Here is a 14,611-nt window from a genome sequence, read left to right on the forward strand (position 1 = left end):
CAAAAACACAAAGTTTTGTCTCATGTTAATAAGTATGACGATTTTGAAATAAGGTGCAAAGTGCATCCTTTCTTTTTAAACCAAGAACTGCCTACTTTGAAAAGGTATTAACTGAAGTTAATACTGAAATCTTTCAAGTTTCAGTGTGTCTAGGTTAAACTGCCTCTTGCTGGATGTTGGGTTTGTTTTTGGAAAGAGGAACCAACAAGTAGCACTCGTTGATAAGGATGATATTGTTGTTTGGTGGCGAAAATACCTCCGATCCATTCGGGAACTACAAAACTAAGGTAAGAAAATCTATTACTTGGATGAAACGTGGGCGAATGCGGGGCACACTGTAAGCAAGGTGTGGCATGATAGCACTATAACCTCAAAGCAAGCTTTCCTCGAAGGACTATTAACTGGACTTAAACAACCATCAGGAAAAGGCAAAAGACTCATTTACTCACATTGGAAGTGAAAATGGCTTTGTTGAAGGTGCGGAACTTATTTTTGTGTCCAAGACGACTGGAGATTGTTTTTAAAGAGTGGTTTTCGTCTGTCCTTCCTAAACTTAATGCGGACAGTATTATTGTGCTTGACAATGCTCCCTATCATAGCATGAAATGTGACAAATTACCGACCACTGCTTGGAGGAAAGGTGATATTTTAGAATGGCTACGTGGCAAAGGTGTCGTACTTTCAGCTGATTCATTAAAGTTGGAACTTTTGGATCAAGTTTCCCACTTGAAGCCAAGCTACGATAGTTACGTGATAGAAGAAATGGCAAGGAGAGCGGGGAACACTGTGTTGCGCTTGCCCCCTTACCACTGTAACCTCAATCCCATTGAACTGATATGGGCTCAAGTCAAAGGGTACGTTGCCAGGAACAACAAAACATTCAAGCTTGAAGAAGTGAAGAGACTGACTGAGAGTGGCATTGCTCTAATTTCAGCTATCAACTGGGCAGATGCAGTTCGACACGTTATTGAAAAAGAAGAGAGAAAACTGTGGAATGTGGACAATTTAACTGAGAACTTGAATTTTGAAAGATTTGTTATCCAAGTCAGCGACAGGGAAAGTGAATCCGAAGACAGCTGTGACGAAGATTTGGCAGTAAGTGAACCCCTTCCATTGAATTAAAAATACATATTTTCCCCCTGTCTCAACAGTTTGGGTATTGTCGTGACTTATGAAATGTAAAGTGAAGAGGAAGCCCTCTTCGGTTTGCCCTTGATTTGAGTCTGATTGAAAAAGTGGCGATCTTTTCGTTCTGCCACCAGAATACAATGCTCTGCACGTCAACAATATTGAGAAATGTTCTGGTGCGAGTGAAATACTGAAATAAAGTATAGTTTAAATATGCTTACGATTGTCTTTGCTTTGTCACTGATAACAAAGGGAACTTTAGCATACTATGTTTTTGTTAGTAAATATACACATGGGACAGGTAAACAGTAGAAAATAAGATTTGAAAATTTGTAATTCAACAACATTTCTGTTAGACATCCATTTTGGCTTTTATATAAAATGAATAGGTGCGGTGAACTATGAGTGTACCAGTAGATGATTGCAGTAGTTGGCGGTCGTGAATCAGCTGACGCGGAGTGATACATTGAATCGGTGAGACGGTTTGTTTACAGAAGGTCTCAGGGTTGGTGATTTACACTTTAAAAGTGTCGAAGTTCATGAAATAACACCGAAATTCAGTTATCAAAACAAAAAAAAAAACATTAATTTAACTTCTTTCATAATAAAACATTGGAATGTTATTTTGCTCGTGAAAATTCAACATTTCATTACAGGTGACAATGACTGTGTAAAGTAGTTTTACATCATCCGAAGTGCGAAACTGCACAGTGCAAACGGTGTCGGTGATAAATATTTAGCCTCTTCCTTCTCAGTTTGTTCATTTCTCCATTCCTGCAACTCAGGCTATCTCGCTCCAACGTAACGCGTAAATACGTTGCCATCATGCAAAAAATACGGAAATTAGTTTTCTGCTGTTAATGTTATGTTTATGTAGCTAAAACACAAATGTTACAGTAGGACTATTTTTTCTTCAGCCAAAGTTTGTGGTCCAGGAAGTTCCAATCTGAGGCCTACAGAAGGTCATGTGTAGTCTGTGTCTCCATTACGCGACACAAAAATACGAATTTCAAGGATTTTCGTGTCCATGCTTCTTGTGCTCTTGTTTATAGTTTCTTTGGCGAATTACAATGCCCAAAGTTATTTCAGTATTTGAACGTGCTCGAGAGTTCGAGGAAGAAGGATTCTATGTCTCCGACAAGTTAAAGAAAATACTGATGTGCTGATACTGCAATGAACGAATTGACTGGTCATGGCAAGATACATGTGGAAAACATTGCACTAGTAACATTGCACACAAAGAGAAAAAAGCGTAAACTTTAACTGAGAAAAGGTAGGTGCAGGCTACTTAACTTTGACTTTTATTTACCACTTTTCCAACAAAATTATCTTTTTTCACCGCTTTTATATACCGAAATTTTTAAATGTGAAATTCATGAATTTTATTTACCATAAATCAGTGTCCCTACTCATAAGATATATGATTTTTGCACTTACTTTATTGTATTGTAAAGCCAATAAGAATTTTTTGCCGATAATGAGAAAGTACAGGTATAACATTTACTGTTACTGATAACAGTACAATACAAAATTATGAAGGTTCCAAGAAAAACATGAAATAGTTCATTCACTTCTTAATTGAATTAAAATAATTAATTACAAAATAAAGTTTCTCCACATAATACTGGTAAAAATAAATGGAAACCTTCAATTTTGCATAACTTCCAGGATAATTAACCTCCATGAAAGTGTTGCATGGCATTTTTTGTGAACCTCACGAAAGACTAAAATGCCCAATAAAATACAACTGATAAAATCCAAAATCAATAAATCAGCATTGGTATTGGCTTAGCCCTAATTTAGACTTTTACTTTACAAAACATGGCATATAAATTATACATTTATACTCATAATAATAATAAATTGTTGAAGTGGTTTACCAATAAAATATATAAAACATTGATTAGACCTATAGTAACCTACTGTTCAGAAGTATGGATGCTCACCAAAGCAAACTAACTTAAGCTACGTATATTTGAAAGGAAGATAATTCGGAAAATACATGGTCCTGTTCAAGTAAGCACTTGGTGGAGGATTCAAACAAATGAAGAAATTAGTAGCATACTAGAAGAGCAAGACATTGTTAGATTATTAAAAGCGGGAAGGCTAAGATGACTTGGACATATTGTTAGAATGGAAGATCATCGTTTACCAAAAAGAATATTACAAGAGAAGATATACTCCTGTAAAAAGAGAGGTAGACCCAAACAGAGATGGCTTGATGATGTCACGAAGGACCTGGAAACGAAGATCCAAGGATGGAGGGAAAGAGCGAGGAATATAAAAGCTTGGAGGCGATTAGTGGAGGAAGCCAAAGCCCACTAAGGGCTGTAGAGCTGGATGGTAAGGTAAGTAAGGTTTACCAATAAACCAATATGATTACATTAGCTAATAGATATACAGATTTATCTGTCCCATTCCTATTTTACTGGTTTATTTCAACTTTTTCAAATGGTCTTCATCATGTGAGTTGAAATGGATGAATAAATTGTCATCACTTTAAAGTTAAAGACAATGCATGAATAAAATACAGGGTGGTGCAAAAGTCAGTTTACCCAAAAAGCACATTTATAATAGTACTATTATGATACTGTATGCGCTTCTTGTGCTAAGTAATATTTTTTAGGTACACAGTGGTAACATTGTCGTGTGACACTGGCAACAGTGCACTCATTATTCTTTTGTCAACAGTTGAGTCTCTGGTTTGTTGTAGTGTGTTGTTTGTTGTTGGGTGACACATTTGAAGAGTGGACGTCGTGGTACCATTGTGATTAGATTCTTGTGATTTGATGCCATACGATTTTGCTTTGTGGGAAATTGTTAAGGATATGGTATACTCATCATCACCGGCAGATTTGGATGCACTGAAAGACTCAATTATCAGTGCGTTTCATGTCATCAACAATGATACAAGTTTACTGCATCATATTTGCAATTCTGTTGTTGATCGTTGCACACAATGTACTGCAAACAATGGAGGACACTTTGAACAAAATCAATGAAACTAAAATTTGTGTATCTACTTGAATTTTGTGTATAAACTTGAATTTGTGTATGGGTAAACTGACTTTTGCACCACCAGGTATTATGAGTTGAAATCGTTCAAATCATTTTGAAACACGGTGAATTATTAAAGCATAACCCTGGGTGAAAGCAAACTACAACTAGTGACACAATTAATGATACAATACATGCAAAGCATACATGATACTTACCCACACTTCATCACATGTAAATTCCACATCTTCATCAATTCCTTCTCTCCTTCATTCACATCTGTGAAATCATCAATCATCATCATGGTTTTTGTTTGCAACCATTTGGGATCATGTTCTCCCTCTGAGTCAATGTCCATTTCTTTGGGGTGAATAGGTAGGCACGTCGTGGTGTGGTGATAAAGTCTATGGGGAAACAGAGAGCCATAATATGAGGCTGAATTCACATAAATTACAATATAAAGTGGATGTGATGAATTTGATTCTAGTGCATGAGTACTGGCCCAATGTGGCTTATCAGAACTGATAATGGAATTGGTAAATACCAATATTTAAAGTAGGGCTGACCCCATACTATGCTTAAAAATCATAATAATTAAAAGTTGTTCAAAATATTGATTAATATTAGTGTATGTGTATTATACTCCAATTATATGAAAAGATTTAACAAAAGTTTTGATTTAAAATATTTAAGAATTGCATCTTAATATTAAAATACATTTTACATAATCACAAAATACCAGATGTTTCATAAATAACTGAGGGGCTACAAAAATTTATTGCAAGTAAAATATTGAACTTTCGTTAATGAAACTTTCCAGAATGAATGAAGAACTATTTTTTTTGCCTACAAATGTTCAATGTATGCACCATGGGTGACATGGCATGAACGCAAACAGTTCACGTGTGCACGTTTCGTTAAGCTGAGAGTTCATATCCCTGCTGCTAGGCAACACTCTAATCACCCACATCATTCGCAGTGTTTTGTGCAATGCTTTGGTCCCCAAGATCACGGGATCTTACACCATTCGACTTCTTTTTGTGGGGTTTCATCAAAGACAGGGTATTCGTCTCACCGATGCCACATGATATCGCGGACCTGAGGGAGAGTATCATAGCAGCGATAGACACTATCGACAGGTCCATGTTGATGCGAGTGTGGCAAGAACTAGACTAATGTGTCGATGTGTGCCGTGTCACCCATGGTGCACACATTGAACATTTGTAGGTGTACAAAAAAACTGAGTTCCTCATTCGTTCTGGACTGGTTTCAACTCATTTTATTAAAAAAGGTGTGTGCGACTTACTCGCATTGTTACAATACAATATAAATACTTAAGAAAATACTATAAATGATTACTTATGGTTAGAGGCACATATTTTTGGTAAATAAAGAAGCAAAATTTCGGTATAAAAACTGGGTCAATTTCGGGTTCAAAAGCAGTAAATAAAATAAAATATCGGTGTTATAGCGGTGAAAAATTGGATCAAAAGTGGTATATAAAAAGACATTTTGGTTTTAAAATTGTGAATATAATCGTAAATTTGATTTAAAAACTACTTATTCCACAGAATTAACATTTCACTTCTAATAGCCCATTTATGTAGTTATCAGAGTATTAAGTTTATATCTGTGTAAAGGAGTCAATTTTTGTTTCTCCAATATTAACAGCAGAATTAATCAATTTTCCGGGAATTGCATAACTCTCAGGATAATTCAGACCTCAGAAGGTGCCGCATCGGTGAATAAACCCTAAATTTCGTGTTTAAGAGTTCATTTCGCTTTTTGCAGTTCATTTCGCATTATTTCTTGACAAAACATGGTCACAAAATGCATCTCACACCTTTCAAAAACATGAAAAATTAACACTACAATGTGTTTTTTCAAATTTCGTTTTTTCGTCAAAAACGAAATATGCATGCCCCTACTTATGGTTCATGAGTATATGTTTTATAGAAAACACAACGTTTCGAGATGCAACTGGTCTCTTCTTCAGGTGCACTTCTTGGCTATCGGAATTACTTCATGCCTACGTCAATTTACACAAAAGAACAAGAAATAAGGTGATAGTAAAAAGATCATGGTTAAAAAAGGTATTGTTAAAACTGCCCTTTGTGCACATAAAAACTCAGTTTCTCACATTGCCAAGGATGAACCTCAAACCTAAAACATATTTCCCATTACACTTTAAAACCCCAACTCAAGCAACGTTGTCTACATGGTAACTGGTTTAGCTTCTCGCCGAATGCCAGAAGTTGCCAGACTTCCACCTTCACCTGCTCTCCCCCACTTTCCCCCCCCCCTCCCCTACTGTTACGTCATATTGTAAAAATTGTAAAAAAGTGAGTATATCAGTGTCCTTTGGAATTCCAAAAACCCACAAAGAGCACACCCCGCTAAGACCCATAATACCTATGTACTCACACCCGGGGTACCATTTAGCCAAAACCCTCGAGTCTAAAATTAGACGTTGGGGAAAATACAGAATATAGAATAAGGAATTTGTGGGAGGTGAAGAAGGAAATAGAATAATGAGTTTTGATGTCGTTAACCTATACCCCAGTGTCCCTAGGGACAGAGCTGCAGACTGCCTTATGAGATGGTTAATGGAAAACGGGATCAGTGTCATTGTAGCCTGGGAATACGTAAGATGGTTTCACTTGTGCTCAGGTTACAATTATTTTAGTTTTAATGTCAAGATGTATTTGCAGAAAGAGGGATTAGCGATTAGTAACCCTGTCTCGGGAATTGTATCTGGGATTTTCATGCATTATATTGAAAAAAAAAAGCCTTGAAACAGACAAGTGGTGGTATTAAATATTTTGGGAGGTATGTAGATGATACCTTGATAATAGGGGACGAGAAGAACCTTAAAAGAATGTTTGAGATTTTAAGAGAACAAGATGACAGGATTAGTTTTACTAAGGAAGAAACAAAAAAGGGAGAAATTAACATTTTAGACCTTCAGATTATTAACACCAGAAAGGAAATTAGGATAGGGGTATACCACAAAACATTAGCAGGTGACCTGTATATTCATAACAAATCGGAACATGCAAGGAGAACTAAGAATAATGTGTTTCTCAACTTTTTCATAAGGGCAATAAGGCTATGTAGTCACAGGGAAGAATTAAGGGAAGAAGAGAAATGGATCATGGCAGTGGGAAAAAAGAACGGGTACAAGGAGATTGATTTGAAGAAACTACAAAGCAATGCTCGTAGGATTTGTGAAAGAGGGGAAAAAGAAAAGAGTAACGATATGATAGGAGAGGAAAGTGTTGAGGAAGAAACTGGGGAAAAATAAAGTATAAATACACAGGGATCCGTATTTCAAAGGAGTTTCGGAGAAAATAGAAAAGGTGGCCAAGGAATATGGAATTAAATGTAAAATGAGAGCACCGAGAACAATCGAAAAACATTTCACTGAATATAAAAAGGATGGAAAGAATGGGGGGGGATGAAAAAGGGGTGTATAAAATAAAATGCGAATGTAATAAGGAATATCTAGGGCAAACTGGAAGGAGTATGAAGATTAGATTATAAAGATATTAGAGAGGGAGCTCCAAGAACATGCAATTGAAGAAGGGCATCAGGAAGAGAGAGGTGGTAAAAATTGAAAATAAACCAATAGGTAGAAGTGTGTATGAAGCAGCATATATTTGTAAACATAGAAGTAATAAATTGAACAGGGAGGATGGAAATGTAGATGAATTATGGATCCAGAAGTTTAAGCGATGGGATAAGAGCAGGGGGGATTCCAGGTCACTCCGGCCATAATCAACGTGCCGCAAGATCCAAGATTTCCAATTTAAAATGACGTAACAGTAGGGGGAGGGAAGAAAAAGGGTGGGAGAGCAGGCGGGGGCAGAAGTCTGGTAACTTCTGGCATTCGGCGAGAAGCTAAATCAGTTACCATGTAGACAACGTTGCTTGAGGTGGGGTTTTAACGTGTAATGGGAGACATGTTTTTGTGGTTGTTTTTAGGTTTGAGGTTCATGCTTGGCAATGTAAGAAACTGAATTTTTATGCACACAAAGGGCAGGTTTAACAAATACCTTTTTTAACCATGATCTTTTACTATCACCTTATTTCTTGTTATTTTGTGTAAATTGATGTAGGCATGAAGTAATTCCGATTGCCAAGAAGTGCACCTGAGGAAGAGACCAGTTGCATCTCGAAACGTGTTTTCTATAAAACATATACTCACGAACCGTAAGTAATCATTTATAGTATTTTTTTAAGTACTTATATTGGACTGGTTTCATTAACGTAATTTCAATACTTTACTTGCAATAAATATTTGGACTCCTCAAGTAATTATGAAACCCCAGGTACAGATTTTAACACACAACTTTGAACTTTGCATAATTGTCAGGATAATTAGAATTTGCAAAAGTTTCACATAGTATTTTTGCAGACTTGGTGAAAGATCAAAATGCTGGAAAAGTATTAGCTTGTATCAGTAAATAAATCCCAACCAATACATTACAATACTGATAACACTGGTATTGGCCAATACCGATACGTAGAGGCATGCATATTTAGTTTTTGACGAAAACTCGAAATGTGAAATAACACATTGTAATTCTAATTTTTCATGTTTCTGAAAGGTGTGAGGTGCATTTTCCTACCCTGTTTTGTCACAAAATGATGCGAAATGAACTGCAAAATGTGAAATAGACTCTTTAAACACGAAATTTACCATTTATATACAGACGCGACACTTTCTGAAGTCAGATTTATCCTGAGAGTTATCACGGAAAACTGATTAATTTTGCTGTAAACATTTGAGAAGCAAAAATGAACCTATTTATACAGGAATAAACTTAATATTCTGGTAATGATTTAATGTGCTATTAGAAGGGATATGTTTATTTTGTGTAATAGTGCAGTTTTTAAATCAAATTTTGCATTATATTCACATTTTTAAAACCAAAATGTCATTTTATATGACACTTTTTCACCACTATAACAGCGAAATTTCATTTTATGTACCGCTTTTGAACCCGAAATTGGCTGTTTTTGTAGCAAAATTTTGCTTTTTTATTTACCAAAAATATGTGAATTGATTTCATAGAATTATAAAATACTTTGTGGTGTGTGCTAACAAATTTTAAAACAAACAACTTGATTATGATGCATTTCGTGTGCGAGGCTTTAAAAATGTAGCAAATTCTGACTTCATTTGTCTGTGAAGCATATACGCTGCAGACACTAATATCTTTCATTGGTGACATGTGCAAATTATATTAATTCACAAACATCTAAACCTTAATGAAATTAAAAACAATAATAATTTCCATATTAATTCATAAATAATGAAAAACTTTAAAAAGATCTAAGATCAATTACTTAAGTGTGTAAGTACGATTTGTCGATCAAAACAACGTTTCAGACATCAAGATGCCTCCTTCTTCAGGTTAATGCATATTCTTAGACACCAAACATGGTGTCACGTTAAGAAAGTGTTAGTTGAGGATACAGGTTAAAGGTTATCGTAAAAAACATTTACTGAAGAACCTGCATTGTAGCTATAAAAAAAGTCATTCTATCCACACACAAATCTAAAACCGCGCACATCACAATCTAAAACCTCATAAAAGAAACGTCCGAAAGCGGCTGTTAGGAGCCACCCGGCCAGTGCTTTGTAGAAGCGAATGTGCAGCGTATTAAGTAACACTTTCTTAACGTGACACCATGTTTGGTGCCTAAGAACATGCATTAACCTGAAGAAGGAGGCAGTCTTGACCTCTGAAACGTTGTTTTCATTGACAAATCGTACTCACACACGTAAGTAATTGATCTTAGATCTTTTTAAAGTTCTTCATTATTTAGTTGTGAGTAATATGCACATCACAATATTCTATATTAATTCATTTACATAGAGTAGGACCACTTTTTGTGGAATGTCCCCCATGTAATTCTTTGAACGTTCCACACGAAAACTCTTGCAAATTGATGAATAAAATTTACACTGTAATACATACATATTAATATCGATCAATATTTTTAATACATCATCATTTCAATTTTCAAGCACCTATATCAGCATCAGTGAGAATATGTACGAGTATTGGTATTTGGACTGGTTCAGAGTACATAATGGTGAACATTTAGTACATACAAAATGATTAATGTAGCCCAGTAGCATAAATAACATGCTCTGCGCCCCCTGCAACAACCCTTGTTTAAAAATAGCTTTCCTTTCTAAAATATATTTCACACAAATATGAAAATAAATACAGTGGAACCCCGATTTTACGTTCCAGGGTTTTACATTTTCCCGCAATCTTCATGGTCCCAACGCAGCAAAATGCTATAAAAATTACCTCGATTTTACATTTTCCCGCTTTTAAGTTTTTCCAGTTTGGTCCCCTGAAAAACGTAAAATCAAGGTTCCACTGTACACATAATTTGAATCAATGTAAAAGCTGATACGAAAGGTTAAGACAACAAACTGTAAAAGCAATTAACAACTGCAAGATAAGCAGTGAATATGTTTGTATAGTTTGGGATTCTACCAATTTCTGGTTTGAGTTGGTGTTTTAAGTCCACTTTATGCACAGTAAGGCTAATTGGGACTGGACCTACAGTTTAAAGTGGAATCCGAACCACTTGTGCCTCCACTGGGTATCGAACCCGGGACCCCTTGATTACAAGGCAATGACGCTACCACTGCGCCATGGGGGAGGCCCACCAATTTCTGGTATAGTGTGATCACACCAATATTGCAATCACACCAATATTGCCACCAACATACCCAAGGGGTATTGTGTCTAGACCACAATTTGATCCTTCTGATTTTTGTTAAAACCTTTTCACAGCTAGGGATTTATACAACAATTTGTTTAAATTTGCTCCTGATGTCGATCAATGTTGATTGGTTAAAATGTTAAAATATCTATGTGAGGAATAACGCAGCAAAGGTGTTTCGGATAATTTCTCTCATAATAAATTGTTGTGGAATTTAATGTTGGCTTGGTGGATTCTGCAACTTCAATGTGCCCATGGGTATGTTGATTACATAATGAATTGGTTGTCAAAAAGCCATCCATACTTTAGCTAGGATTCAAAGCAATTCCAAAAGTGAATATTATCATGGTGCAACTTAACTATTTCTTACGCGTGCCCCCCCCCCCCACCACACACTAAATTATACTAAGTAGAAATTACTGTACACATTAAAACCAAAACAAATTAAATTCCTACCTGTTGTGACCAATTATGAAAGGCCTCTGTCCATCAAATTCCTGATCTTCCATTTCTAAGAATTCTGACAGACTTGGTTTTGGACGTTTTGGCCTGCAGACCAAGAGGTTTGTTACCGAGGTCCTTCTAACAGGTCCATTGCGGGAGAAGGCGTAGCCAGGTGGTTGTGAGATCAAATCATGAGGGTTTCCTGCATAGGAACCGTCGTAGCACTCATTTATTGCAACATCAATGCGAGCTCCCTGAGGTATTGGCTGAAAATAAGAAGTTCTTTTATTCACGACACACACAAGAGTTAAAATTTAATTCTTACATAAAAAACTAGTACATCAACATGGAATTAATTAACACATAAAGGAAGCTAAAATACAAAAAATACACAATCAGGTATCTCTCTCAACATATATGGATAATTCAAGTTTAGCTCAGGTTTTCAAGATGAAATGCAAAAACTGTTATAATAATAAAAAAAAAAAATAAGTTGTGTGACATTTTACACTAAACATTTATGAATATGTAGTTAATTGCATGGATGCCCCTCCCAATACATCAACAACTAATGAAAGACCTAAAACTTCATGGTGCAACACACCTCAGAGATTCAGGACATGACAAGTGACTGTTCATCACGTGACAAGTATGTAGTCAGTGCATTGTATCAAGTCCTATCGCTAGAGGCACATATTTTTGGTAAATAAAAAAGCAAAATTTTGGTACAAAAGTAGAGTTGATTTCGGGTTCAAAAGCGGTAAATAAAATAAAATTTCGGTGTTATAGCAGTGAATAATCACATCAAAAGTGTTATATAAGATGACATTTTGGTTTTAAAATTGTGAATATAATCCTAAATTTGATTTAAAATCTGCACTTATTACACAAAATAAACTTATCCCTTCTAATAGCACATTTATGTAGTTACCAGAGTATTAAGTTTATTCCTGTGTAAAGGGGTCCATTTTTGCTTCTCAAATATTTACAGCAGAATTAATCAATTTTCCATGAGTTGCATAACTCGCAGGATACTTCAGACTTCAGAAAATGTTGCGTCTGTATATAAACAGTAAATTTCGCATTTTGCAGTGCATTTCGCATTATTTCGTGACAAAACGGGGTACAAAAATGCACCTCAGACCTTTCAGAAACATGAAATATGAACATTACAGCATGTTATTTCATATTTCGTGTTTTCGTCAAAAATGGAATTTGCATGCCTCTACCTATCGCCTTCATTTTTCTGGCTTTCAAGACTGCCACTATTGATTTCAAGTACATCTCCAAATGTCCTCGCAATGCTGGGTCAACACCAAAATTTTGGAAGTTCCCACTGGGAATCGAACATGGGATCTCTCACACCAAAGGCAAGATGGCTAACTATTTGACTACAACAACTAATGTTGTTAGAAAAGATGACCATTCAATTTTGTCCCTGACATCTAAAATTAAGCAATTACTTCACATGAATCATCTAAACTAAACTAAAACTAACAAAAGTAGTTATTGTAAATGCTAATGCTGATTACCAATCTTAAATTTTAAAAAGGTGATCAACTTCTTCCTTAATTTTTCTTGTATGTACACATTGCTTGCATTGTAGAATTATTTCTCTTGTAGTCTACGGTTATTACAAGCATAAAAATCAGACATTTATTTTTAGTTTGATTAAAGATACAGTTTGTAGGACAAACAGCAAGGAAAATGGCAATAAGATGGCATGAACACGATTTGGACATTATAAATTTAAACCCCAGAAAAGATCTGTCAGCTCACATCATCAAGGAGAAGCATATGATTAAAAAGAGTGATGGGAAACAAAGAGATTTGAATGTCTGGGAAGCTTCGTTCATTGAAAAACAACACTGGAATAAATTAAATAATGAAAATGGTAACATAGACCCCACTATGGAGTTTTCTTTTTCACAAGTGGAGCAAGCCACCATCTTTAAAATTTAATGTAATGGAAAACATGAAGAAGCTCTGTAAAAGCAATGATGATTTTGAATTGCTTGATGATATTTGGGATTCATAATTTTAAAAAAAAATGTGATCAAATTTTTCTTTAGCTAAAATAAAACAGACTGCTTGTTTCACAGTTAAGTTGCTATATTACAACAATGTAACATTGACAGCATCCATCGTATAACTGATTCCTTTTGTTAAAAAATGTTTAACCATTGTTATAACTGTATCTTTAATCAAACTAAAAATAAATGTCTGATGAAGTGTGTGTTCTCCTGAAACGTCACAATGAAAAACTGGTGTTTTTATGCTTGTAATAACCGTGGACTACAAGAGAAATAACCTCCCCCTTGGAATCTAGAATTAACCAATAATCTCAAAGATAAAAAAAGAAAGAAGAAACAAACATTCCATGGCAGTGGTTCAAATCTAGAATCCTCTAAGTAAAAATTATGAATGAAACACTTGATATGTTCAAAGGTTACATTTAACTTAGAAAATTGAAGTTCTCTATAATTTTAGAGTAAGTCAAAAAGAATTGAATCAATTTTACACATTTAGTACAGAGCAACTATTTATGATAGAAAAAACATGTAAGGCATCAGTGGTCAGGAAAACTAAAAATTTTGTACCACTAGCACCAATAACACATGATTACTTTACACTACAAGTGTCAAGCTGTTTCATTCTTTTTGGCTCACTCTGTACATAACATTAAAAAAAATTCCAACAATGTAGATATTCATCACTATACTTACCACGTAGGTGAACGAAAATCTGGAGTGGCATAGTTTCAAATGCTTCAACAGTGCATAGAGTGACACGCAGTCGAGAGAACACCAAGGGCAATGCAGGTCTTCACTAGCCTCAGTCTGTTGCCTATTGTTGTTGTTGTAGAGAAACTGGTAGACCACCTTCAACTTCTCACCCTTTGGCTTGGATTTTTTGTTATCTATAATTAGAAATAAGTACAGGGTTGTTAAAAAGAACAACATAATCAGAAAGTAATTATCGTAATTAATAGCTGTGGCCACTCTGGAAGATCTAACCTTATGCCAATGCATTTCTTTGGAATTTTGTGAAAGACTTAGAATTTTTCTATGAACTTTCTGCTACCTTAGAGAATGCAGAACTGATGACATCTGTAACTCTATTCCTCGGTTGCAAAAATCTGTATCAGATTGTGTGCTAGTAGTTAGTCGTTTGTTTCTTTTGGGAAATATTACGTCACATGTCATGTGAATGAGGGAAGGGAAGGCACCTCTCTTACTCTGGTAGCCTTTGGATCCACCTTGTTCTATTCTACCTTGGATTGGTGGAA

The 14,611-nt window shown here is 35.4% G+C and overlaps 3 protein-coding genes across 3 annotated transcripts in view; 1 reads left to right on the plus strand and 2 right to left on the minus strand.

The window, feature by feature from the left end:
• Positions 1 to 14,611, minus strand: part of LOC145992014 (methyltransferase-like protein 22) — a 224,204-nt gene that overhangs the window by 36,560 nt on the left and 173,033 nt on the right. The gene's annotated exons all lie outside the window — the stretch shown is intronic.
• Su(z)12 (Polycomb protein Su(z)12) overlaps positions 1 to 14,611 on the minus strand; it is a 63,173-nt gene that overhangs the window by 6,103 nt on the left and 42,459 nt on the right. The window contains exons 8-10 of the mRNA XM_083128021.1: positions 14,049 to 14,242; positions 11,335 to 11,588; positions 4,344 to 4,529 (exon numbers count right to left, since the gene is read on the minus strand). Coding sequence (XP_082984147.1) covers positions 4,344 to 4,529; positions 11,335 to 11,588; positions 14,049 to 14,242 — 634 coding nt within the window. The remainder of the gene's footprint in view (positions 1 to 4,343; positions 4,530 to 11,334; positions 11,589 to 14,048; positions 14,243 to 14,611) is intronic.
• LOC145992377 (uncharacterized) lies at positions 463 to 1,122 on the plus strand. Its single transcript, XM_083128761.1, has one exon. The coding sequence runs from the start codon at positions 463 to 465 to the stop codon at positions 1,120 to 1,122; it is 660 nt and encodes a 219-aa protein (XP_082984887.1).

The sequence above is a fragment of the Lepisma saccharinum genome, chromosome 9 (genome assembly GCF_977018435.1).
Source record: "Lepisma saccharinum chromosome 9, izLepSacc3.1, whole genome shotgun sequence".
In the NCBI taxonomy this organism is placed as follows: domain Eukaryota; kingdom Metazoa; phylum Arthropoda; class Insecta; order Zygentoma; family Lepismatidae; genus Lepisma; species Lepisma saccharinum.

What these genes read in the sequence shown, in the direction of transcription:
- LOC145992377 (XM_083128761.1), top strand. Translation starts at nt 463, where the DNA reads ATGGCTTTGTTGAAGGTGCGGAACTTATTTTTGTGTCCAAGACGACTG.